The sequence below is a fragment of the Limanda limanda genome, chromosome 12 (assembly GCF_963576545.1).
Source record: "Limanda limanda chromosome 12, fLimLim1.1, whole genome shotgun sequence".
Taxonomy (NCBI): domain Eukaryota; kingdom Metazoa; phylum Chordata; class Actinopteri; order Pleuronectiformes; family Pleuronectidae; genus Limanda; species Limanda limanda.
Window position 1 is genome coordinate 14,663,400 of NC_083647.1, and position 25,737 is coordinate 14,689,136.

General features: G+C 42.5%; 4 protein-coding genes across 6 annotated transcripts in view; 2 read left to right on the forward strand and 2 right to left on the reverse strand.

The window, feature by feature from the left end:
* Window positions 1-325: 325 nt before the first annotated feature.
* LOC133015647 (uncharacterized) lies at window positions 326-2,466 on the forward strand. The gene has a single exon (XM_061082891.1). The coding sequence runs from the start codon at window positions 327-329 to the stop codon at window positions 1,314-1,316; it is 990 nt and encodes a 329-aa protein (XP_060938874.1). The 5' UTR covers window position 326; the 3' UTR covers window positions 1,317-2,466.
* Window positions 2,467-2,898: 432 nt separating this feature from the next.
* Window positions 2,899-9,258, reverse strand: LOC133015880 (cleavage and polyadenylation specificity factor subunit 3). Of its 2 annotated transcripts, none has more exons than XM_061083168.1 (18): window positions 9,188-9,258; window positions 8,991-9,054; window positions 8,462-8,559; window positions 8,172-8,300; window positions 7,913-8,090; window positions 7,730-7,819; window positions 7,486-7,636; window positions 7,124-7,299; window positions 6,859-7,017; window positions 5,186-5,332; window positions 4,945-5,097; window positions 4,713-4,821; window positions 4,387-4,485; window positions 4,193-4,287; window positions 3,742-3,829; window positions 3,556-3,622; window positions 3,326-3,422; window positions 2,899-3,231 (listed from the first exon to the last, which is right to left on the reverse strand). In XM_061083168.1, exons 1-18 carry the CDS (start codon window positions 9,256-9,258, stop codon window positions 3,130-3,132), a joined length of 2,073 nt encoding a protein of 690 aa, XP_060939151.1. In that variant the 3' UTR covers window positions 2,899-3,129. The 2 variants fall into 2 exon arrangements, with proteins under 2 accessions (XP_060939151.1, XP_060939152.1); XM_061083169.1 differs by having other exon boundaries at window positions 2,899-3,210; window positions 3,320-3,422.
* A 139-nt stretch (window positions 9,259-9,397) lies between these two features.
* Window positions 9,398-14,490, forward strand: itgb1bp1 (integrin beta 1 binding protein 1). 2 transcript variants are annotated; one of them, XM_061082659.1, is made up of 7 exons: window positions 9,398-9,641; window positions 11,596-11,717; window positions 12,349-12,427; window positions 12,512-12,642; window positions 12,723-12,815; window positions 13,065-13,214; window positions 13,309-14,490. In XM_061082659.1, exons 2-7 carry the CDS (start codon window positions 11,646-11,648, stop codon window positions 13,378-13,380), a joined length of 597 nt encoding a protein of 198 aa, XP_060938642.1. In that variant the 5' UTR covers window positions 9,398-9,641; window positions 11,596-11,645; the 3' UTR covers window positions 13,381-14,490. The 2 variants fall into 2 exon arrangements, with proteins under 2 accessions (XP_060938642.1, XP_060938643.1); XM_061082660.1 differs by lacking the exon at window positions 9,398-9,641 and adding an exon at window positions 9,659-9,705.
* Window positions 14,491-14,898: 408 nt separating this feature from the next.
* Window positions 14,899-25,737, reverse strand: part of asap2a (ArfGAP with SH3 domain, ankyrin repeat and PH domain 2a) — a 52,656-nt gene continuing 41,817 nt past the window's right edge. The window contains exons 17-28 of the mRNA XM_061083273.1: window positions 24,920-25,109; window positions 24,713-24,798; window positions 24,166-24,281; window positions 23,362-23,429; window positions 23,138-23,245; window positions 22,146-22,362; window positions 21,114-21,266; window positions 20,183-20,270; window positions 19,634-19,692; window positions 19,377-19,456; window positions 18,339-18,458; window positions 14,899-16,707 (exon numbers count right to left, since the gene is read on the reverse strand). Coding sequence (XP_060939256.1) covers window positions 16,633-16,707; window positions 18,339-18,458; window positions 19,377-19,456; window positions 19,634-19,692; window positions 20,183-20,270; window positions 21,114-21,266; window positions 22,146-22,362; window positions 23,138-23,245; window positions 23,362-23,429; window positions 24,166-24,281; window positions 24,713-24,798; window positions 24,920-25,109 — 1,360 coding nt within the window. The 3' untranslated portion in view covers window positions 14,899-16,632. The remainder of the gene's footprint in view (window positions 16,708-18,338; window positions 18,459-19,376; window positions 19,457-19,633; window positions 19,693-20,182; window positions 20,271-21,113; window positions 21,267-22,145; window positions 22,363-23,137; window positions 23,246-23,361; window positions 23,430-24,165; window positions 24,282-24,712; window positions 24,799-24,919; window positions 25,110-25,737) is intronic.

A 25,737-nucleotide genomic window follows, 5' to 3' on the forward strand; every position in this document is an offset into this window, starting at 1 on the left:
AATAAGAGTATTTCAGTCAATTATAGTTTTTCCGGTTTTAAACGTTTACATCATATTTATTTTAGTTACAAAACCCAGTACTCACACTAAGCTGGACACTTTTTGATATTCAGTTATGAAGATGTTTAATGAGTTAGAAAATCTGATAAACTGTTCAATTGCTAAAAACCTGGATAATACATTTTAAAATATTTTTTACTGACTACAATATTATTTCCTGTACCCTTGTACTTGACTTCTTCGTACTCGCCACTGGAGGGCGCTGCAGAAACTCGAGCCTTCCTCAGCTACCCGGATATCCGTCTTCTTCTGTTAAGCCTGTCAAGATGGCGGAGGTCAGGCTCTGTTTTGGAAGAGGAGCATTGGACAGATTCTTCCACTTTCACCTGCGGGAGAGTTCCATTAAACGCGGCAACAGTTTAACTCAGACCTCGTCCCTGACCTCCGCCTTTCTGCCGGGTTGTTTTACAAATGGCGGCCTGCAGGGAGCCGGAAGAGCCGCGGACAGAGTGACCGGTGCCGGCTCACGGTACAGTTACATAAGTGGGACAGTGGAGCTCGGTGCTGAGGAGGAAATCTGTGGAAATGTCGCTGAATATCAGTGTTGTCACGGACTTACAGATGTTTCACTTTATAATAAGACCCGGGTTCAGATTCGAGGAGAAACTCTGCCTCGGTGCTGGAGTCGTTCAAAGTTCAGGAGGAGTTTCCTGCACAGTCCGCAGGTTGTGTTCATCCGGGAGTTCGGGAGCAACGGGACCCGATCCGAGCCCCTGTTCAGAACCAAGACCGGCTATTATGAGATCCTGGAGGTGTCCCCCAGCGCCACGCAGGCCCAGATCAAAACCGCCTACTACAAGCAGTCCTTCGTCTTCCACCCGGACAGGAACGCCGGCAGCGAGGTGGCCACCGTCCGCTTCTCCGACATCAGCGAGGCCTACACGGTGCTGGGCAACAAGGCGCTGCGGAGGAAGTACGACCGGGGGCTGCTCAGCCAGTCGGACCTCCTAGCGACGGCCAGACCCTCCTCCTCCTCCAAGGACGACCCCGGGACCTCCACCACACAGCAGGCCGGCCGCGGGCGGTCTGTGGCGGGCGCCTGGAACCGAGAAGGCGTCTACGACTTCGACAAGTTCTTCAAGTCCCACTACAGCGAGCAGCTGCAGAGAGAGAGAGAGATCCGGGCCCGCAGAGAGGACCTGCTGCGGGACAGACACAAGGCGGTGGTCGAGAAGAGGAGCACGCTGATGGAGATGTGCGTCGCGCTGATGATGGTGATGGCTGTGTGTTTAACTTACAGTCTAAACCGGGGGTGATGGAGGAACGTGGACCCGGACAGGACTGCTGGACATGGCCCTGTTACCTCTACCAAATGTAACCCTGTCTCTAATGTACACCTCTCTGTGGAAGAGACATGAAGCTCCATCATGTTTTGTTCCAAGAGAGTGATTTTCTATAGATCACACTGTCGTCATGCGAGCTGCTAACCAAACACCGGACTGGTAGAGAAGCATAGAACTGCAACAATTCATCTCCAAACATCCACTGTCACGTCATTATCAATGAATTACCATGTCACAAAACATCACTCAAGAACAAATGAGAGGATTTGTTGCCTTTCTCTATCGAGAAATATTAAAGTAAATGTTTGGTCATTTTTTAGACCAAATTATTAACTAGTTATTAATCTGCAGTTGCAGCGTGCATATGAGTAACAATTCCCCAGAGGACAAGTGCAGTGCTCTTCTTGTCACTGTGTGAAGTCATTGTTCATTATGTGTTTGTAGAACAGTTAAATGAAATCAGATTTTCACCCATGTCTGTTAATTTGTTTGTTGGTTTGTAAACAAGATTACCTAAACAAAAACTCAAAACTGGAGGATGGATGTGGTTTGGGTCAAGGAGGAAGGAAGATGTGAGAACTTTGTGCAATAACAGACGTTTTCAACAATTTTACAATTTCTGCAGGGAATAATTATTGAGTATTGATGAACAGGCACCGTTATGGAAGTGGTAGCTATGAAATTTAGTACAGCTTGAATTAATTGTTGGGCCTTGGTGGAGGTAATGTGCTCTGCTGAGTGTCATTCTAATTCTGTACTGTTTTTACTCTGTGGGTTTTTATCTGCCACATGTTGTTGGCATGTGATCACATGCAGACAGAGGAAGATTCAGTGGTTGATTTACAACCTGGTATTGTTTCAGTTCAACTCCTTTGGCTTTTGTAAAGTCATCTTCCTCAACAGTTAATTTTTGACCAGGGTTTATTGCAATTTATAAAATATTTATAGCAATGTAAAGAATGTCAGATGAGTCAGTTCTTGAAAATGCATTAAACAGGCATTCAGGAACTGTAAGGTTATGCTCACACAGTGAAGTTAAAGAATGTGCCTTGGGTAAAAATGTATTGTACAAATCTTTGGTTTGTTTTTTGCTGATATTTTAAGAATAAATGATTAATGTTCAGAGCCTGTCAGAGCTCAGTGAAACACTGTTGCTTGATTCTTTTATTGTTATTTACTGTCATCCTTAGTCATTAATAAAACACTGATCTAATACAGGACGAGGGTGACAAAATAATTCACTGGAAACAGGTTCTTTAAAACCTTTTAGTTCAAATAACAATAAAACACAGATTTAGTGCATTTAGAATTTCACAGTTCACATCACAGTTAGAAGTTAACACAGCTCATTTCTCGCGTCGAACAAAAAGTACAGTGCAGGTACATCTAAATACACGATAAATTAAAGTGCTTACATGACAAAACAGAAAGCCTCTCGGCAAACGGTAGCTTATTCAGTTCCTTCTCTTGCATCGTAAATGCTAAGAATTCGTCCCTTAATTTCCCAGAGGCCTACTGTCTTTTCAGATGTAATTAAAATGGGGGGGGGGGACGGTTTTCAGGACGTGTACAGGTCAAACAGCTGCATCGTGTCTGATTTGTTTTGTCAAATCACATATCACAAATATGGATCCTGACAGTGCAGAAACATGGACGTCAGGCTCATCAATAAGTTAGACACACTTGTTAGGCAGTGTTCAACACAAAAACACAATCTTCTCGTTAACTTGGCACAAATATTCATTGTTTTCTGAACGTGTGCTGCTCACTCGTCCAGTCTCCGTCCTCAGATGACCGGGTTGAGGGCGTCGTAGAGCCGCTGCACCGCCAGCTCCACCATCTCTCTCAGCGTGTCGTCCTCCGTGCACTCGTCCTCGTAGCACACCGCCTGAGGAGGCCGGAGGAATTCAGTGAGAGATTCAAAACAATACTGCACCAACAGATAATCTGTGTCTCAGTGTGTCAGTCCGAGAGACTCTCACCCTCGTCTCCAAGCAAATAAGAACCGTCTTCCCGTCGACTGTCACCGAGATGTTTCTACCGTCACTGAAATCCACACACTCCTCTCCAAACATGTCCCTGAAGACAGAGAGGAGACAAATCATAAAATTAACAGAAAAACTGTTTTTCAGAAGAATTGCATTTATTTAAAAATGTTTATATTGTAGACAATGTTATAATCCAGTTGGCACAGATGGAGCGTTGCACTCACTGCAGCATGACTTCCAGTCGGGCTTGGAAGACGTCCATGTCCATAACAACACTCTGAGTCTGCATGACTGTTAATGTAAAAACACTGTATTAAGGTTTTGAAGTGTTGGTAAAACAAAGATTGGGTTTACACAGTTCCTGCAGTGAAAGAAAAAACAATTAAATCTAAAAGCGTGGACAGACGGACCTCTCTGAGCCTTCGGGTTCGACTGCACCTCCAGCACCACGGTGGTGACGGCGTCAGCGTACATGTCGTTCAGAGGGTTCGCTACCCACTGAAATAAGAGAAATGTAGCATCATTCCTGAGCAAGACATTTAAGATTTTGAAGACATAAAAGTACATTTAGCAACAAATTAAATTATATTTTAAAGATAAATACATGCAAGCCTGAAATTATTTAATTTGGGCAAACAAAAATTTTTTCTGTGATAAATAAATGTATTTGCGTGCTCACCTTTATACTATTATTATTATATGTGCAATAATAAACCCTCTCAGTCGCATTGTCTCTTTCTCCCTCAACCTCTCAACTTTGCACACACGCTCAACCTGGCACAATTATGATAAGGTTGTTTAGAGTCCAATTATATCGCGAGGAGATTTTTTTTTGTTACATTATTATTACTCCGTACTCACCTCCAGCACCACCATCCCGACCTCGTGAATCAGAGTGACATTTTTAAAAAGCTTCAAAGTGTTCTTCTCAGTTCCGTCCAGCTCTTCCACGTCACCTGAGACAACAAATACGGACTGAACTTAGATATATTGACATTGAAATCAGTTGAACTTTTGCAGAAATGGAACACACAAACAATATTTCCTGGTCTTACCAGTGAGGTTCCTCAGGTGGCAGACGAGCAGGGAGTAAGGTCCGGTGAAGGGGATGGCCTGGCTCTGTTTAACCGTGCTCATGGCCAACTCCGTGTATGCTACAAGACAGAACCCTCAGATCAACACAGCTAACAGCACAGTGCACTGAGGACACTGCTGTAAGCTCCCTGGTGCACAATAAACATCTGTAACAAATTCACACTCTCTGCAGCTGATCTGTGTCTGAAGATCTTATTGGATTTTTCTAGTTTTTGAATCAGTTCTCAACTTACAAAAAACTGGAAGCCTCCGGCTGGAGAGTTTGGGAGAAATGCAATTGACTTACTGGAAAGGTCGGAGGGATTGAGGATGTGGTAGTTGAAGTTCTTCTTCACCAGTATGCCTGACACCCTCTGACCCTGAGTGCACTTCTTATCCGCCAGAGAGCCCATCACCTGCGAGACGGAGCAAAGTCTGTCAGGGCTGGACACAACATTCTGAAGACACAAGAAGCACAGAGTGGCTTCAAGCCATTAAAAGCCTTAATGGAGGAAAGAGAACACAGGTAGATTGTTGACCTTGGCCAGTTTCTCTCCTCTGAAGTTCAGGGTGACCGCCTCCGTGTTGCGAGGGTTGTGAACTTCGATGTGAACCTGATCGTTATCCTCATACTCTCTGATCAGAGCAGCCTTCAGACGGGCCATCTCGTTCTGCTCCCCGTGGACCAGGATCTGAGAATAAACACGGAGAACTTAAAAGAATTTATATCTATGGGGACAAAAAACAGCACATTCTTAACAAAACAGTTTTTTTTCCTACCACGTGCGGGGGTTTGAGCGCCCGTATGAACTCGCTGGTCTGCTGGTAGTCGGTGTGGGCAGAGAAGGAGATGTAGTCCACCGACATCTTCAGCTGCAGCTTCTGTCCCGACATGGTGGTGATCTCCTCCGGCTCAGACATGATGTGCTGCAGCCAACACGCAATAAACACAATAAGTTGCTGTGGCTACACACGCTCAGTTTCAATAGAACAAAACTAATTTAAGCTTAGATGACATTAAAACTGTCGGACACAAGTGAACTTTTATCAGGGAAACTAGATGAATCTTTGCAGTGGCGTTTCTACATTTGGGGCACTGCCCCACCAGATCCAGATGGCGCTGTTGTGCAGAAAGCTCAATACATCTGTACTTTGATATGCAAAGTAGCGTGAATGTGCGTGTGAATAAACTTGACTCACAAGCATTATAGTCTTGTTTTGGAGTAATTTGATTCGTGTGTGTTTCTGTCTGTGTGCTTGCTCTGTGAAATGCTTTACCCCTCTCTGCTCTGTGGGGCAACGTCGCAACCTTAAGTCTGTTGCCATGCAAACACCAATGATCGTGAACCACACAGGCCAAAGTTAAGATTGGGAGATGGGGCACTCCCAGATGTGCCCCACGAAATCTGCCTAGCAACTCGACTCGAACAATGCGAAACACGACTCCAGCTCCTAGCCTGTTGCCTGCTCGGCTTCACCTGAGCTAACAGGCTAACAGGCTAACAGGCTATCCCCCGTCAGTGAACATGACTTGAGTCTGTGGAGAGGTTTCACTCACATATTGGATGAATAATACGGGTTGATGCTCGGCTTGTTCTCCTGACGGAGAAGCTAAAGACGTCTGCGCTCCTGTTTCTGCGGTAAGTAAAGTTTAGTATTGTATATATGTGTTGGTAGTGATGGGCAGGTCTCGGTGTCTCTGTACCTGGCTTGTTACTTGACTACGTTACACAGATTATTATTCTGCAGAGACAGATTTACTGTGGTCAACTGAAACGTGAGTATTTAAAGTCACATCTGCATGTTCAGAGCAGCTGTTTAAAGTAGCATTACATCTCCTAAAGCTCTTTATTCAGAGTATTGATGTTGATGTATTGTAACGTATTACAGTGAAAACTAAACTTGTCTGCTAAATTCAGTTTTTTACTTCGTTAATCTTACCCACCATCTATTTCCTAAACTGAAATGATTATTATCTGATGAACCTTGAAGTAATAAACTTTTATTTTGACCATGTAAAAGTCCGTTAAGGAGTTAACCTGGCACATGTATGTTTTTGGAGCTGAAGGACAATCGTCTTTTTTACAAAGTTTTGTTTAATAAATTATGCAAGTTATTTGAGCTATATGTCTGTCTAATCTTTTTGCTAAATTGCATCATTTTATTTTAATGCTGTATTATAGGCAACATCTTTGTGTCGCACTGAGCGGTAAAGCATGTGAAATGTATTTGAAATAGGATTTTTGCTCCCTGCTGGCACTCAAAATGCAGCCCGTGGTATATATTACTGGTCTATATAGGACTACTGCTTATAATAATCAGCTACCTCTATTTTTGTGACGGTGACATGACGTCATACAAAATTGCACCACCAGAAATTTCAGGCTAAAATCACCACGGAATCTTTGTATTCTTAAAGCAGAAACCACACTTCCCTGTCGCTGAGCTCTGACCTTAGCGAGTGTTCCCTCCACACAGTATCCGGCGATGATGACGCCGTTTCTTTTATCGGTGCACCAGCTTTCAAAGAGCTCCCTGGACAGGCCGCTCTGCATCATACCAGGAGACGCCATCACCACGCTGGGGCCGATGTCATCGAAATGATCCATGCTCTGTGAAGAACACAGGTACAGGTCGGCAGCAGCTTCCAGACACCACATGGAGAAGATACAACGCTAACTGGGCCTCAAGAGAGTGAAGCACAGTAACAGGCTCTACCTTCAGGTTGCTGATGTGCTTGAAGACAAAAGGGTTGTTGATATTTATGGCCTTGCGGATCTTATCATTCATTGCGTTGACGTAGGTCTGGTACACAGACATGCACTTCTTGGCCAGGGATGAGGCGTAGTAGATGGGAATGTCGTGGAGCTCCGGGTGGTTCTGCCAGTACTCGTCTAGAGGGGAAAAACACAGCACAACTTCACAGACTTTCTGAGGGACAGATCAATGACAAAATAAAGATACAACAGAAAAAAACAACTTTTTAAATATATTAACTGAAATCCGGTTCCATAACTCAAAAGATGAATTTGTAATTTACAGATAAATTCCGGAGCAGGTACTAGTTCAGGACTTCTCACCCAGGATGAGCAGCAGTTCTTGGGCCCGTCCCAAAGCGAACACGGGGATCAAACAGCGACCTTCTCTGTTGACGATGTCATGCACGGTGTTACAGAACCGGGCTTCACGCTCCTCCCTCTTCTCGTGGATGTGGGTGCCATACGTTGACTCCTGCAGAAGGAATAAAGAACAGCATTTATCACATGAAGCTCCATTGGAGAGAGTATCCACTGTGAATTTAAAAACAAGGCCTTTATTGCATACTATTATTAAGATGTCGGGTTTGACACTGGGGATCTCAGCTGCCATGAGATGTCGGTCTTCTTGTCGGGAGAAGTCTCCTGTGTACAGCAGCTATAGGGGGGAGGATCAAATAAATCTTAACTAAACTGGTTTCTATGAAGAAACTGAAAATCCAACAAACCAGGACGTCCTGTCATTCTGTACCTTGACTCCGGCTATTTCGATCATGAACATGGCCGCTCCCAGCACGTGACCAGCATGGTAACACCAGAACTTGATTCCAGCAACCTCTTTGACCTCGTGGAAGTTAATGGTCTCGATCTTTTCCATGCTCTCCTCCAGGTCGGACTCGGTGTACAGCATGTCGTCCAAAGAAATGTTACTGCAATGCATTCAATGATTAAGTTACATCATAATCCAGAATAGTAGAGAGGCACTTCTGAATTAGGACATCTACTCCTACCTGACTTTGACATAGTCCGACAGCAGCCAGCGATAGATGGCCTTGGTGGCATGGGTCATGAACGTCCTGCCTTTAAAACTGGTCTTCTGGAGGAACCAGGGCAGAGCACCACAGTGATCCAGGTGGAAACTAACCAGAGGACACGCACATGAAGATCCAATGACACATCCATGCTAAGGTAGAGTAACTTCATTCAACTAACACAGTACAAGTAAATGGACGTGTTTCTTTGAACCTGGTGGAGGAAACTAGATAAGACCCCCCCCCCCCCTCTAAGACTGAAGACTCACTGGCTGATGAGCAGCAGGTCGATCTCAGCTGGGTCGATCAAGTCGATGTAGGGGAGAGCGTCCATTCCCTCCAAGCCCGGGTGGATGCCACAGTCCAGCTGTGAAAATATCATTTGATTTGAATCGGCCAGGGAATCACACACACACACCACAACAGAACAACAATAAACCAAAACAATAAAATCCATCAATAACAGCAGCATGAACAAGGTAACAATGTAAAGTTGCATGTTTTGCTCCAACTAGCAGGCCTGTTGTATTTAAATAATAAAAGCAAATTTATTTCGTACATTCGAAGAACTTTAATCTTAGGGCTGCAACTAACAATTACCTATATTTTAATCTGACTTCTTACTATTGTTTTTATTATTGCTAAATCTATAAAACCAAAACCCATAAATATTCAGTTTTCAGTTTGATATACGACAAATAAAAGCAGGAAATCCAAACACAAAACGATGACTGTTATCAATCATGGATCATTTTCTGATCCACTAATACATTCATCTCTATATCTATTTGTATTTACCATGATTTTCCTCCCTTTGAACTCCATGATGATGCATGATCTTCCCACTTCCTGACCAGCTCCCCTGCACAGGACAAAACACATTAATGACATGTAATTCACATGCATTGGTTATTTCTGTGATTCCATGTTGAAGCAACATTAATAATCTCTTCACACAAACACAAACACACACACATGTATCTAAATGAACTCACAGCGGACGGATAATAAGCTGATCGCTCTCCTCAGCCGGAACAATCACGTCTACTTTACGTTTCGAAGCCATGATCGCTGAATTTAACGCGTTAATTTAAAAGAGACATTATAGAAACACATCCGGTCACAGGTGCTGGTTTGTGTGATGAATGAATGAGGGCGGAGACGGCACACTTCCGGTTGGTGCTCCAAAACACCGCCGACGAGAAACCGAGAGCGTGGAGAAAAGCTCCGAGTCAAACGTTGGACTGTTTTTTTCGAATTCGCGCGATTAAAACAAGGAAATAACGAAGAACAAAAAAACCACACGCAACACAACAAACACACATTTTCATTACACTAACATCCAACGTGTTATTAAGACACGTACGCAACTTTAACTCAGTTTCTCGTCGGGCTGGATCTGCGTCGCCTTTGGGTGGAGGCTGCGGGAGAAGAGGAGACGAACCGGAGGTAAACACACAAAGAAACTCCAGATCCCACACCGCGATCACACACAGACACACGATCCACACAGGTAAGAGTGTGTGTTGTGTTGGTTTTCCACTTCCGGTGTGTGTTTGTGTTCGTTAGAGCCTCCGGAGAAAGTCTTGTTTTAAACCAGAGACTGAGGTGGGGTGGGGGGGCATTTAAGGTGGAGCTGGAGGAGTTGGGGCTTTTCTCTTCCAGCGGATGGAGGTTAATGTAGGTTAGAGTTTAGCTGAATGTAGAGATGGTTTGATACTGGTGTTGTACTGGTGTCATGGAGACTGTGGTGTTTGAACGATCACCCCAGTACAGAGCTGGTTCCACGGTAAAGAAACACCTCCATGTCTAAACCTCCATCTCTAAACCTCCATCTCTGAACCTCCATCTCTGAACCTCCATCTCTAAACCTCCATCTCTAAACCTCCATCTCTAAACCTCCATCTCCAAACCTCCATCTATCAACCTCCATCTCTAAACCTCCATGTCTGAACCTCCATCACTAAACCTCCATCTCTGAACCACCACCTCTAAACCCTGCTGTTCCTCTGATGGAGGTTGGAGAAGTTCAATGGCTGCAGGTGTAGAACATATAAAGTGGTTTAATCGAGGTCACTTTTCAGTTTCACTTTATTTGGAATTGCAACGAAGCCCAACACACGTGATCTCAAGGTAGTTTGTGACTTTTCTTACTTTATAATAGAGAAATACAGGATGTTGGCTCCTTTTCAATGGGAGGAGACCTCTGTTAGAAGTGTTGTGTGGTCGTAGTGAGATAAGAGAGAGAAGAAAGAATAGACAGATAGAAGAGAGAGAGAGAAAAGAAAGAATAGACAGAGAAGAGAAGAACAAAGAGAGAGAAGAAGGAATAGACAGAGATAGAAGAGAGAGAGAGAAAAGAAGAACAAAGAGAGAGAATAAAGAAGAGAGAGAGAGAGAGAGACCATCATATCCGTTATATCACTCCTACGCTCAACCACAACATGAAGAATGATCATCTGAAGCTGCTCCTTCTGATCAAACTATTACAAGCACCATATAGCTAATTCAAATCTGTGTTTATTACTGTTAAATGGTTGTTATTATAAAGTTATATTATATATGTTTGTATATTATATTATCTGCCTCCAGATGTGGAATTGGGGAGTTGTGGAAATAGTCAAGTTAAAACCAAAGCCAACTTCTTTCACAAAACAAAAGTAAGGTCATTTGAAACTGAAAGTAAAACATAAAAATGTCTTTGGTTCAGTGTCTTCAAAGCAGAGTTGTTTTGGGCAGCACTGTTTTTGAAATATTGACCCAAGATCTAAACAGGACATCGCAAAAAAAAGAAGCTATTTGATCCACGCATATTTAAAAAGATGTTTGTTGATCGGAAAACATTTATTTTACAGAATAAACAATGCAGAAAAGATGTACTGATATTTAGATTTAAAAAAATCTGTTTATTTTCTACATTATTTTGAAAGTTCTATCTGGGTGTATCTGTTTTTATTTGTAACTGTAAAACACAGAGCACACATTACATTTCTTTGTCTTAAGGGTTTTCTGGAATCATTTCATTTTTAAACGCATAACAGTCGATAAATCTCAGTTTAGTAAAAGTTTTACTCCTGAATCTTGGTACCGGCCTTGGCCTCAAAAGCCCCTTTGGCTCAGCTCTAGTATTATTATTGTGTTTGTTGCTTCAGAATGAGTCTAGCTTGAATAACACTCTATAATTCATATGATGTGAGAGGCTGTGCAGCTGTCACAGACACATTAAGAGCAAACAGAGGAGCATAGCTACAAGAATTGTTAAGCTGAAGGTCTCCACTCTCATTTAGCCGTTGTCAAAAATTCAGTCTACTCTGTGTTTCACACTCAATTATTCATCACCTCCGCTAAGACGAGAGAGGGCAACTCTGACTGGTCTTTAACACTGTGCTCCGCCATGATCCAGGTCGGTGGAGGGGGGGGTCGGAGGCCTCGATGGGGTCGTCATGGTGAAGGATGTTCCGGAAAGTCAAGAAGCGCCACAGCAGCAGCAGCTCGCAAAGCAGCGAGATCAGCACTAAGAGCAAGGTACACTAAGACACACACACACACGCACACGCACACGCACACGCACACGCACACGCACACACACACACACACACACACACACACACACACACACGCACACACACACACACACACACACACACACACACACACACACACAGAATCATTAGCTATTCATACCTGAACTTTAGACATTTTACATTAGTGTTTTTCACATAAACACCAGCATCGGCCCGTATCACCAAATGCTCTCAAAGTTCCAACTTCTGAAGATACTATGACCCGGATGACTGAGAATCTCCTCTTGAATCTCGTTGTGTTTCCAAGAAGACATCTTCATCAGCGTCTTCCTCATGCATGGCTCCTCTTCTCCATCCTAAGATATATTTATTGTTCCAGTTTTGCTCCGTCAAGTGTTAGAAACATCACCAACACACCAATTTTCCAGAAATGTTCCTGCTTTATTCTCACATTGGCACACTTAAATATTTTCCAGATTTTACCAGGTAGCTGGCAGGAAAAGTTACTCAAAAAATGTCCAGAGCAACTGACTCAGAAATGTATATCGTCACAGATCAGCTCCTCCGGCAAATTTCATGAAAATATCTGGACTTTGGTCCATGTCTTCTTACCTGCTCTTGTTTGTGTCCAGTCTGTAGATTCTAGTTTGGGGGGGCTCTCCAGATCGAGCACGGTTGCCAGCCTCGACACAGACTCCACTAAGAGCTCAGGTCGGTCCCCAGACACGTTTTACTCCCCTTCTCCTCCTGCTGTGCCCTTTTCTTCTTTAACCAACTCGTCTTCTGTCACTTCAGGTAACAGTGCATCTGACGCGTGTGCCGAGTTCCGGGTGAAGTACGTGGGAGCCATCGAGAAGTTACAGTTTGACGTAAGCAGGACGCTGCAGGAGCCTCTGGACCTCATCAACTACATTGATGCTGCTCAGGTGAGAAGAGACAGAGACTGTGATGGAGGGACGATGCTTCCAGAGACAGACTGATTTACACATTCTGCTCCGTCTCTCAGCAAGACAGAAAGCTGCCGTTTGTCCCCGGAGAGGAGGACATGATTCTGGGAGTGTCCAAGTACGGCGTCAAAGTGGCCTCGCTGGACCAGTGTGTGAGTAGCAGCGCAAAACATAGAGTGATGGAAGACTCATCAATGGAGTCAAACTGCATGGTTCAAGTAAATTCAGCATAATTTCAGTGATTTCCCCACTTTCTGGGGACATAATCCAGTGCGGAGCCAAAATACATCTGAAACCACACTGGCTGAAAACGATTACCTCTCTTGACCATGTAGCAAAAAAATCTAAGAAATGTATTCTGCATGTTATGAGTCACCGATGGAGTGTTTTCCCTTGAACAGGACGTGCTGCATCGCCACCCTCTCTACCTGATCGTGCGCATGCTGTGTTACGACGATGGCCTCGGCGCCGGGAAGAACCTCCTGGCTCTCAAAACCACTGACCCGCGGCAGGAAGAGTGCAGCATCTGGGTGTACCAGTGCAGCAGCTCCGTAAGTGGGACCGAGTGCAAAGTGAAACAACGTAAACAGTAACACAAACTAAGATTTAAGGTTATTAAACCCGATTCTCCATTTGTCTGAACAGGAGCAGGCTCAGTCCATCTGCAAAGTGCTTTCGACTTCTTTTGACTGCGCTCTGACGTCCGACAAGTCCTGAGGTCAGAGACATGGACCAGTGCCGAGATCTGTCCAGGAACAATCCCAGCAGCCGACAATCCCAGCAGCAGACAATAAGAAAACCAGCAAACCTGCAGTTTGTTTGTTAAACATGTGACCATTTCCCTTTTCACCCAACTTTTCTGTTATTGTTCACAGTTGTTAAATGCTCAGTGTGTTAGATGTAGCTTAAAGGGAACTATTGGCAGAAATTGAATATAAACTTATCCTGTGTTTTTTCATCTAAATTGTGGTGAGGGGTATTCAGCTGCCACATGAAACGTCACCACTAGATGTCACTAAACACACTGAACCTTGAAGTGCAGGGTCAATCTGCTCTTTGTTAGTTTTCATGATTCTAGCCGGTGATTCGATGGCAGAGTCTCATTCAGTCTCCTTCTACAGTGAATTTGTTGGTAATCATTTCCCCTGGAATTAGCTTCCTTTACCTCACCTCTTCCTTTGACCTTTCAAAATAAAGTTTGGAAAGAAGGGAAATGGTTGCATTTAAAAAAAACCTTTGGATGACAGTGCACAGTTTTTATCTGGGAAATGTAAACGCCTCATATTTATATAAATGACGGTACATGATGCTGCAACACATCTCCACCTAGGTGTGTCAGCATGTGATGATTCATGGGATACATTCAAACTTGACGGTACACACAGTATTTATGAGCCACAGTTTGTTTCTCCTCACGTGGAAACCTCTAGATCCCTTCGGAGGTTTTACATCTTTTTGTGTCTTTGTGTTTAAACAACAGTGTCGGTACAACAGCATTTCTTAATAAATTGGGTTTTGTGCACATTTCTTATTTTCTCTTGTTAAAATCTCTTGGTACCAAAAGCTTGATGTATTTTCTGACTTGTTTTTTACACCTGATACCAGAGAAACCTGAAGGGGCTGTAAAAAAGCATCAGAAAGATTTAGGAGCAACAAAAAAGTGTTTACAATCATGGCGCAAACTGGACATCACTTGGGACATATGCTCTTCCTGTTCACCTCATTCCAGTTGAGCTTGGGTTGTGAAATGTATTTGATCTGGTACAATAAAAGAGAGGACGTTTTGTATTTGAAGTATTTTACTGATTAAAATGTTCTTTCTCCTTATGTTAGTGTTGTCTTTGCTTTTTAATGTTTAGTTTTTCCCGCCGTTAATCCACAAGTGGTTTTAATAGAAAAATACTTTTCTTTCACATGTTCCTTCTGCTTTCTAAAATGTGGATGCAGTAATGCAGAAATATCGCCCAACAGAGGGAGCTCATGTTTCATCATCTATCTTTGACTTGAGATTCACACCAGTAAGTAAGTTTATACTTACTAATACTAATACTTTAATAGAATAGTTGAAGTATATAATATATATTAATATAAGTCTAATAGTTGAAGTAGTTTTGTGCATTTAGGTCTTAAGACTCAAATAAAGAACACTTTTCATATCAATTATTTACTAAAACTTGGAATCGTTTCCATAAATTGACCACAAACTCATTTAACATTCAGACCAGTCAAACAAGATCATCGTATTATTTCATATTTTATTATTCCAGTTTCATTTTCCCATTTTCTTCCACAACAGAGTTAAGAGTCGACGCAGTGATCCACAGACAGTTAATGAGAATGAACTGATGAGGGTATTTTCCCAGCAGTGTGAGTGTGTTTGTGTTCTGAGTGCACGTGCACGTACACACACACACAGGTCCAGCTGAGGTCACATCTGTAACTGCTCATCACCACAGTGCATTAAAAAGACATTTACTGCCCACGCTTACTCTGCTCTTTACATTTAAATATCAACAAAACCAAACCAAACATATGTACATGAATAGGTTATTAAATCTTCCTGTTTCCAGTGAGTTCATATTAAACACGATGAAGAGAGCGAGGGAATCAGCTCAGTGATTCACACACTTCTCTTCTTGTCATTCACAAATCCATGGAAGGCTCGATATCAACATTTTGAACAGAAAGAAAGTTGCTCTACAACCAAAGTTAATTACAGTGTGTTTTATATTTATTTAATAACACTATAGATCCACTAATCTTTCTACATTATAGAACCCCTGTTATGTACAAGTATGAGAAGCTTAAGCTGTGGGAAGGACATTCTTCTTTGCGTGTGGTTGTAGACAGTGTCAAAATAAAAATAATAATATCAGCACGTTGGAGCGTTAGTGCGCTAAAAGACAAGAGGAAGCAACAGAAGTCACAGCCAACTTCTGCTTTTTGTCACATTCCCTCGATCTTTCTTTTTTAATTTCCTCTTTCTTCGATATTCTTGAATACTGTCATCTTCAGTTTATTCTCTGCAGCCGACACACACACTCCCTCTTTCTCTAATAAGGCAGATGTCAGGTGAAGACAGCCTGAGGTGTTGACTGGCCATGAAGGTAATTACTGGCTGCTGCTGCTGCGGCTCCAGTCACTGTCATCATTGACCCAAAGAAGTTCGGGAGGAAGAAGTGTTGATGTTTTCCTAAAATAGCTCAGGCAGAAAAAAGGGAGGACCGAATTCATGTGCAGCTCTCTCACTCTACACACGTAGGGGGGGGAAGCATCTTCTCCCAGAGCAGCTGAGGTGAAGGCTTTTCTTTACATGCAGCACTTTAATGTCTCTCTATGAAAACAGGGACAGGGAGGATAGCGCCCCCTGGGTGCAGCTTCGAGCATATTCTGGGGTTTAACTTAGCACCAATAGAGAAACCTCCACACAGGAGGGCCACTACACCTAGAAGCAGGTGGGCTTTTATAAAAATCACACATGCACGGAGGTGGAATGTAAGCATGTCGTCTACGTTCACTCTTACAGTCGTTAGTTAAAGTTAAGATACATTGCTGGAGTCTTCACTGGTACATTTGCAGAAAAACGGGAGAAAAGAACTCTGTACACAAACTTCATCATGTCACGTCGTCTCATGTTGTAGCAAGGATAAAGACAAGAAAGTGCATTTATTGCGAGAGGCCGTTCACTACAATCATAAAGAGTTTTTTGAATTCTAAGAGTCTGTCTCAGAAACATTAACAGCAAGCATTAAAATCCACGACACCAAATTTGCAGCTAAGGTAATGGATCAGCAACGCTTCCTCAAGCCCGCTGATGATGCTGATGATGCCGATGATGTCGACAAACACTGGGATGATGGTGGGTTGGTGGGTTGGTGGGTGGGGGGTGGGGGGTGTCGAAAGACACAGGCAGCAGGTGGAGGTGAAACGCTGCGCCCCGGGACACCTCCTGGGACCCATTGAGATCTTTCAGTCAGCGATGAAGTGTACAAACGTGACCGGGAAGGCTCCTCTTCTCATTGGATCACCTTCGATGTGGCCCAGCTAGAAGAAGGAAGACAGAGGTGAAAGGTCGGAGGGCAGACACAAACCAAAATCCTGGATTTTAAGGATGGTAATCACTTTTTTGGGAAAGTCTTATTTCACCAGGACACCAAAACATTGTACTACTGTGTAGTGATGTATATGTCACCTAAGCACATATACATCACTCAAACACATGTTAACACTGGGACTAGCTAAAACAAAAAACAGGGTTGAATGATTCCGTAACGATTCATTAATAACAAAATTATTCTAAATGTTGTGCATGGAGTTAAGATTCAAACTGGTAGAATTAGAGGCAATGAAATACATGTCTACATGGTTTTAAATGACTAATAACACGCTGAAAAGGTTATTTCAGTCAAAAAGGTTTAACACAATTATGTCGCAAGATCAAAATCATACGTTTTTATGATGAAGTTTTACTCTATTTTTGGAACCTGATTAAAGCCAAATTGCAATACCTAAACCAAGATAAGACAAATTAGAACTGAATCTAAATTGAATTGAATTTGAAGTGAGAAATCAGTGTCAACATCCATCTCTACTAAACACCATCTAAAACTATGAGGGTCTAAATCACAACCACTATCTCAGTAATATATAAAAAATGTATTTACTGTACGATATTACCTTAAGGGAACTTATTTATGTCCATTAAGGGTTTTTAAACGTCTTCTATACCTGGAAAAAAAAGCTAGGACATGTTTCTGCTCTAAAAAAAAAATATACAGAATAACAAGCAATGGTTTTATCAAGTATTGATCCAGGCTGGTCTGGATATAACTGACAACACACAAGAGATAAAAGTCATGTTATCAACACGGCGTCTTCACTGGAGTGTGGAGTTCGGACAAAATGCTGAAGTGATATTCAGGTTTGGTTTGGTCACGTTGGCTGGGCAGATTTTTACACTTAACACGTTGTTTAAATCGGGGAAATCAAGCAATATCCATGTGTGTCAGGAACAGAGTAACACAAACTCAGTGCAGGTTAAATTTCCTTTGTCAAGCTCGGGTTCAGAGATAAAAACTAGAATTCCTGTCAGGTTCAGGTCGGGTTTGGATACTCATCTCCTGGGCTTGGACAGAGTTTGGACAGAGAAATGCTGCCCGAGCTGCACTCTTGTTTAACATACAACAAAACACCCTTATTTTTTACGCTGATACTCAAAGTAACACAATAATCCAATTAAACTCCAATTATGCATCACAGTGACTTCATCGCCTGTTAGTACGATGCTTTCATTTCAGTAGGAGAAACACAGAAGGGGTGATAACGCAGAGAGGAAGCGTGGAGGACGGGACCTCGGGGGACACGGGGTCCGTACAGGGCCACAGGGAAAGAGATTGACTAAATACGGTCAAATCTGCCGCGGTGGCTCCGAGGAAAACAAGCCACAGCTGGTCGGTGTTCACACAAGGGCTCCACAGAGGAAGCAACAGCAGGCGGGAAAAGAGAAGGAGGACGAGGAGGAGGCGGTGCGGGATAACGGCCAGAACGAGGTCACAGCTTTTTTTTGCTGTGAGCCACCGTGGTTGCTTAGCGATCGTAGAAACAGGACCACAGTGGGACAAGAGACGCTCATGTAATCTCATGTGAAAGAAACCAGTAGCGTGAGTGATACTGACCCACCACTCCTGGTCCTCCTCTCCATCCACCACGATCACCTCGCCCTCGGAGAAGGTCAGCTCGTCCGGGTTGTCGGCCGCACAGTTGTAGATGGCTTTCACTCGCTTTGGCCTCTGCTTCTGAGAAACAAGATAAGGTTTTAATCAGTGGGAGAAGGAAATGTTGACAACTGTCTACAACACATGCAGCAACACAATCATGGTTGATTCTGTCTCACTTTGACTTTTGTTTCTGTCTCTTTTTCACCATATTTAAGATGTTTTCCTTGTATTATTGAGTGTCTGTGATGTATATTGTCTGCGGTGCTGGATGTTGTATAGTTTGTAAATTCCTCGAGGACAAACGTGAGCCTTTTTAAGGTTGAATGACCAAACTTGTTTTGTCCTCTCTAACTAAAGTAACTGGAACAGATGCGCTCACAACAACAGGAACATTCCTGGAACATTCAAGCATCTTCTATGTGAATGACACCTCTTTATATATATATGTATTAATTTGTTTGTTTCGTGTCCATTGCATGTTAGAAACGCTTGTGTATTTTCTGGACATGTTACTAGGGGGGTGGTAGGAAAAAAAAACGATTTCCGTTCTTGTGAACAGTCTTTCCAAAGAATGTTGTGTCATGCAACTGACAAAAAGTCTCCAAATGAAGACAAAGGAAAACCTGCTATAATCCTAAGATTCTCTGCCAGATGACAAAACGAAAAGAAACGCAATCGGTTAGTTTTTCGTAATTTCCACCTTCAAAATCTTAAAAACAGATTTACGCAAACAGCTTCCCGCCAGAAACTGTGAATGAGTCTTTGCATGAGAACAGAGTGAGAGTACAGGAAGGATATTTACTGCTTAAGTCGACACTGGAAACACTGAGACAATAGGTGGACCCTACACAGGAGGAAACCCCACAACCCCAACAACGGCATGAGGCACGACTCGTTAAATCAGCAGCCTATGATTCAGTGCAACAGTATCAATGAATAAGCATTTTACACGCTGCAGTATCTGGACGATAAAGAGGGGAAGCATGAGGCACTCACTGGGTAGGCCTTCCTCGGCATGGGGGCTGGAGGCAGGGATTGACCTATGGAGTTCTGGGGGCATCCTGGCACTTCCTTAGCTGGAACAGGAAGAGGAAATTATATCATGCAGGCCACAACTGAACTTTCCACATTTTCCACAGAAGAAACAGGATTTGACAGATTGTGAAACAACATGTGTGAACTTTACGGAGACACTGGACAGACGCAGATCTGACCCGGGGGGATACTTTCCCTCTCTTATGCTTATCTCTCACCTGGTCTCTCGATGGACTGGGTTCGATTTAGAGGTCCTCTGTTGAAGCTTTTATCGTTGCTGAAAAATACAAAGAATGTAAAAAAAACACGTGTCCCCATTAATAAAAGTAGTGGTCACATAAAGACACAGTAAAGTGTCCAGCTCTCGGAGACGCCGCAGCAGATTTATTGAAGCACTATCAGCTCTGTGGGGAGATAAAAAAGGAGAAAGGGGCAACTGGGGAGGAGAGTTATTGCTCTTCTGGCTCGACACAGAGTTTAGCCTCGAAGCTAATGAAGTAGCTTAACAGCAGCCGTGTGAGCTCATTCCTCTTGAGGAAACACAACAGCACATTACGAGACAAGAGTTCACAACAGCAAGATACACAACCCTGAGGAAATACATGATTTCCCTGTGTGTGTGTGTGTGTGTACTGAAATATATGAATCTATTGTCCTCTGGTGTAAGATGATGGAGCTGTGGAGTCACCGCTCAACTCCTTCTGGTTTTTGTACATGGGGATATTTTTCTTAGGGCTGCAGACACACATGCACTTTTATTGTCTTACCCAGCAGGAGATTTGGGGGGTGCCGCTCTGGACCCCGGGGGCCCCTGGCCTGATTTGGACTGTAAGTTCAAAGGAGGAGGACCCAGAACTAGAACACAAAGTCACACACCACAGTTAATTTCATCTGGCTCACATCATAATCATCATTATTAATATTATTATACTTATTTTCATTCACATAAAATAGACTTGCAAAATGATCAATAAAGAATCAATCATTACATCACTTAGCACCTTATTAGCAACACCTGTACAAGTGCCTATTCATGCAACTACACAACCAGTGGGTCATGTGGCAGCAGTTCAATAATTAAAATCATACATGTTAAAAATGTGATCTCATTGATTTTGACTGTGATGCATTTCTCAAACTGCCGACCTACAGGGATTTTCAGTCTCTCGAAAAAAAGAGGACAACTTGAACTTCAACAACTTGACACTGATTTAAAACCAGCTCTGTCCAGTCTGAGCATGATGTTCTTAATAATATGCCCAGTGAGTGTAAATCTTCATCATCCAATCATTTACATATTACAATTACCCATTAAAGGGTTGCTGTGTTAATATATTATTATAAATCATTATCAAATTGTAAAAATGATCAAGAATAAATAAATGAACAGATTCAATTGAAAAACGAAGGTACGCTACAAATATTTCTATATTAGATTCTCATGATTGTAAGTGTGTCATTTGTTTGAATTCAACCTGTGTAAACAAATAATAATAAACCTAGAACCTGCATAGAAATGACAGTTATGTGCCTATGTCTCCAAGACTTGAATGTTTAGCACAGCCCATTAAAAACTGAGATATTTACATCTTCTTTACAGTGGCATTTATGAGAGGATCAACTTTGAATCCATGATTGACTTTTACTTAGAAACTGGTTAAGTTTGAGAGGGAACAATGGGTGGAGGTTTCTCCATACCTCCAGTCGAGGTGAGTCTCAGAGGCGGGACAGGAGGGTGCATGTTGGGAGGGTCCGAGGACGACCTTTGTCGCCCCACCAGGTCTAAAGGACCGGGCTTCCAGCTGCCAGACCCTGACGACGGAATGATCCCACCCAGACCGGATAACTGGACTAAGAGAGAGAGAGAGAGATAGAGAGATTATTAATAGGGAAGAGAGAGAGAGAGTGCCTCAATTGCCTGAACCAGCATCCAGCCTTTCACTTTAAAAAGCCATTTCCATTTGAGTGTAATCGAGAAGGACATTAACTGGGGCGAGGGAATGTGCAGAATGTGGAGGCGGGGGGGCTGTGGTGAGGTGAGCAGCTGGTTGTTTCTCCTCCGCTCTCTTGGCCGCACTCCAGACGACCACTAATGTTATTAAAGATCGAATGCGGCGGACTTGTCACAAGTCCGTTTGCCTAAAGAAATAACTTTTCCTTTTTCCCCTAAGCACATACACACTGACTTTTACGAGAAAAGGTTTCAGATTGTTTTTTCATCAAACACTATCACGCCTTTTTAAAACAACTGTGTTTTCATGAAGTTCAGCTCGGTGTCACAGACTGCTTCTGTTCAACATGAAAATAAATCCTGCCCTTTAGACCTGAGGTCATTTGACTGGATGAGACCAGCTCTTCCTGGTGAAGAGGTCAGAAACTCTCTGGGCAGGCGGCCTGTCCATCTTTTCTCTGCCTCTGTACCCAGAGATATGTGTGACGTTAGAACAGATCAAAATGTCACTCTCAACCGCAGAGTAATTTACATAAAGGCGAGGGCAACCAGCGGCACGAGGGGAAAGGAGACTTCACCTTCAAAAGGTACTGTAGAGGTAAAGGAGGATGTTCCTCTGAGGCAGATTTTAGGAATAAAACTTCCAAAGTACAAAGACGTCAGACACAGTTTCTCAGATTTAAGATTTCATTCATAAAATGATAATGATATGTATTTTGTGACAATCTACATTTGCCTTCCACTCTTCTATCTCTGGTGCTGCTGTGTCTGACCCTTACCCAGGTTTCTCGGGGGCAAGGGCGGAGCCGAGGTGGTGGCGTTCTGACTCTGGTTGTTGTTGAGGATGGTGCCGTAGGTTTCGTTGTTCACCAGACTGGGCATGTAGCCGCGCTGCTTGTCCTTGGTGAGGCCGTCGCGGCCTCCGGGGCCCAGGGTGGAGTTACTGCTCGGGGTGTAACAGCTGACCGGTCGCTCGTCTCTGCGATGAGGACTGGGCTGCAAGGACATCAGAAAGTCAGTGTGGGTCAAAGGTGAAATATATATATGGTGTACGCATGAGAGATTTGTGATTGCACAATTTGAGAATGCAACGGGTCAGACGTGGTTCATCAGATTTGTGGTTCTGCATTTCTTTAGTCTTTTCCTCTCTGACTTTAAGGTATGATGTTTTTGATTTACCTACATTTGAATCTTTGTCTTTTGAAATGAAGAAAAACACGTTATAGCTTGAGAGTCGCTACTGTTGTTTTAACCTTTGCCAAAGAGATAATGATTTCATCTGCGTTCGCTTGATTTTCAGCAGGATTACGCAGAATCTACTGAAGGGATTTCCATGAAAGTTTATGGAGGGTTGTGCTAGACTTGGCGAAGAACCTGTTAAATCTAGATCGCCCTACCAAGCGGCCTTTAAGTGTTCTTACTTTGCCGTATCATTAAAAAAAGGAATTAAACACATCCGTAATACACAAGTAAATTTGCTAGTTTCTCAAACCAAGAGTAAAAAGCAGGTCATTCCATTTCCTTGCAAATAATATAGATCAATACTCAGAGACTTTTAAATTCAGACAATCCTTACTCCCAAACTGAAACGTTACGAATCACATTTGATCCAATTTTACCGAAAAGATAAACAAAAGGAGTAACCGGATATGATGCATATGTATTTTAGGTCTCAACTTTCCTCGATAAGCTGCAATCCTTTTAAATATTTCTCATTCTCAACTTCTTGTATAGCAGCTTTCTTCATAAATACTCCCTAAATGTCTCTTACCTTCTCATCCAGATCTTCATCACTCTCATCCAAGTCTTCGTGCTGCAGACACCACTCGTACTCAACGTGGACATGGACGTTGAATTTCCCTGCCAGTGCTTGGTTCAACTACAAATAAACAGACAAATAAAAAGCCAGGCAGATATAAACACAGATGACCGACGTGGTTTCAGGAAGTGATGTGTTTGCAGATATAAGGCCGAGTCTAAACACAGTGAGCTCACCAGTTCCTCACACTGTAGGTGTTTGAGCCTGCGAGCGATATCCAGCGGCGTCTCCCCGGCTTCATTAGCTGCAAGAGAAAACAACAAAAACATATAATCACTGTATCCACATGTCACACGAGCACAAACACACAGCCCGTTTTCTTTCCTCTCTTTCCACAGTGGCGTGAGAAATGTGTAATTAGACTGTTTCCCAGACCGAGCAGCTCCCTGGTTTCTCTTTGCACTCCGTCTCTCTGTATCTATTATGTGCTTGTGTTGCTGGTGTCAGAGCGGAGAAGATAAATTAATGTCGTGAGAAAAAGTTGCCATGGACTTTTGGCAAAGCTCAAATCTCTGGGAACTAAATGTGTAGGACTTGGAAAGAGCTGTATGAGAGAAGAATTTGTGAGAAAACAGACATCTACTTGTAGAATCAACTGTAACTTTGTTAAAAACCATAAAAGTTTGCACCATAAGAGGTTTAAAAAGTTTAAATAATAAAATTCTTATTGAAATAGGCACCTTAAATTAATCAATCAATGATTGCAGGAATAATATGAACTGAATCATATAACTCTACATGCTTTAATAAATAAAATCAAAGTTTAAACAGCTATTTAGCTACTTCTTACGTCTTTAAATGGAACATCCAGCTTTAATGGCCAGTTAAATTATTACTTAGAAACCAGCAAACAGCTATTAGGAGCTGAATATATATTACAAAAAAATCCAGGGGTGTGAAAAATAAAGACGGAGAAATAGAAATAAATAAAAGGAAAGAGTTGCACAGTGATGAATCATGGTTCATCCTGGTTTCCTCACCGCTCTCTATGGAGGCCTTCCCCCGCAGCAGCAGTTTCAGACACTCGCTGTTGTCGGTCAGACAGCAGTAGTGTAGCGCCGTGCTGCCTTTGGCTGTCTGCTTATCCAGATTCAAACTGTCGGGGGACACAGACACAGAGGAAAAGTTTAAATACAAACACTGGAGGCATAAAATAAAGGCTTGGTTTCTTCTATACAACCTATAAGATGCACTGGATATATAACGTCCTCTAATAATAGGCAAGCAAACCAAGCTTTGAGCAGAATGTCAAATATGTGTATATTATTTCTATGAAGGTCAGCATTGAGTATTAATCAGAAATATAGTTTTGTGATGATTCATCTTAAAACCAAAAAGAAGAATCATTTCTCCAGTTTATGTCAAAATTGGACAAAGAGAGTGTTTTCATCGTGGTCTCTCCAGCGTTTTCTGCAGAATCAGATTAACTGTCAAAACTCGTTCGAGCATATTTCATTCTGCCATTAAAAAAGTAACTGAGGTGATGCATGAATGCACGGTTGCCTCCTGGTGTTTTTTACACTGTACCTGTTCTGAGTGAGGAAGTCTACAATGTGAAGAGATGTTCGATCCACCAGTCTCACTGCAAGATGAAGGGCCGTCTCCCCTTGTTCCTGGAATAAATGAAACATTTGAAGTAAGCCACTATAGAAATATGAAGTGTTTATTTACAATCATCAATGAGCAATAACGATGAAACAGATTATTCTGAGATAAGAAGTAAAGTGTACTCACGTGTCCGTTGGCCAGAGGTATGGGCTCCATGAGGTCGACTCCCTCGGCGTACACCTGGATGAGGGAGAAGATGTCTCGGGCCTTCACGGCGTCGCACAGCGTGTGGAGCCGCGACGTCGCCTCAGGATCCTTCTTCCTGGCGAAACGTTTCTCTGTGTATTTGGCTGTGATGAAGTCTTTCCTCGCCTGCCTGGTGGAGGATGTAAGGAGGGGGGTGTTGAGTTACAGGCAGCAGGTGAGACTGTATCACAAGTGTATGTGTGATTGAGCAGTAATGTAATGGAAAGTGCCAATCGAAAGCCAAGAATTAGATTGTTGTTATAAATTTTACATTTTCAATGCTTTATCAGTCTTAATACATTTAAAAGAAAAACACATAAGTAGAATATATTAATCTGCATTAAACTATGTGCTACATTAAAATAAATATGTAATCTATTACCTCTTATGGTTGATATTCTGACGAAGGAACAGACTTGACTTAGCTTCTGAATGTGTTTTTTTTTTAAATATAATAATATATATATAAAATTTGGAATTCTGTAACATCTACTATCCTTTATTTTTTTTAAAACAACTAAAATCAGCTGTCCTGTTAAAGTAACTGGTCAGACAGGTTTCGGAAAACACACACAACCACTGCTCTTCTCTGTTGACACATGGATGTGATTTGAGCAGCCGTGCACAGGATGTGAACAGTGGAATCATGTGATAAATCTGCAAATAAAAAAGGATTAAACCTTAAATATGATGCATAAAGCATAATGATGGATAAATACACTAACTATACATAATTACTGTGTTTAACCCTGAAAGGG

Bases quoted from the DNA above. Each gene is read 5' to 3' on its own strand.
- LOC133015880 (XM_061083168.1), bottom strand. From the start codon at position 9,258: ATGGCTTCGAAACGTAAAGTAGACGTGATTGTTCCGGCTGAGGAGAGC. The intron at 8,301-8,461 runs GTGAGTCTTCAG...TCCTCTGGTTAG, and splicing joins GACCTGCTGCTCATCAGCCA to TTTCCACCTGGATCACTGTG. The intron at 3,232-3,325 runs GTGAGAGTCTCT...CGGCCTCCTCAG, and splicing joins TTATTTGCTTGGAGACGAGG to GCGGTGTGCTACGAGGACGA.
- LOC133015647 (XM_061082891.1), top strand. From the start codon at position 327: ATGGCGGAGGTCAGGCTCTGTTTTGGAAGAGGAGCATTGGACAGATTC.
- itgb1bp1 (XM_061082659.1), top strand. From the start codon at position 11,646: ATGTTCCGGAAAGTCAAGAAGCGCCACAGCAGCAGCAGCTCGCAAAGC. The intron at 12,428-12,511 runs GTCGGTCCCCAG...CTGTCACTTCAG, and splicing joins AGACTCCACTAAGAGCTCAG to GTAACAGTGCATCTGACGCG. The intron at 12,816-13,064 runs GTGAGTAGCAGC...TCCCTTGAACAG, and splicing joins TGGCCTCGCTGGACCAGTGT to GACGTGCTGCATCGCCACCC.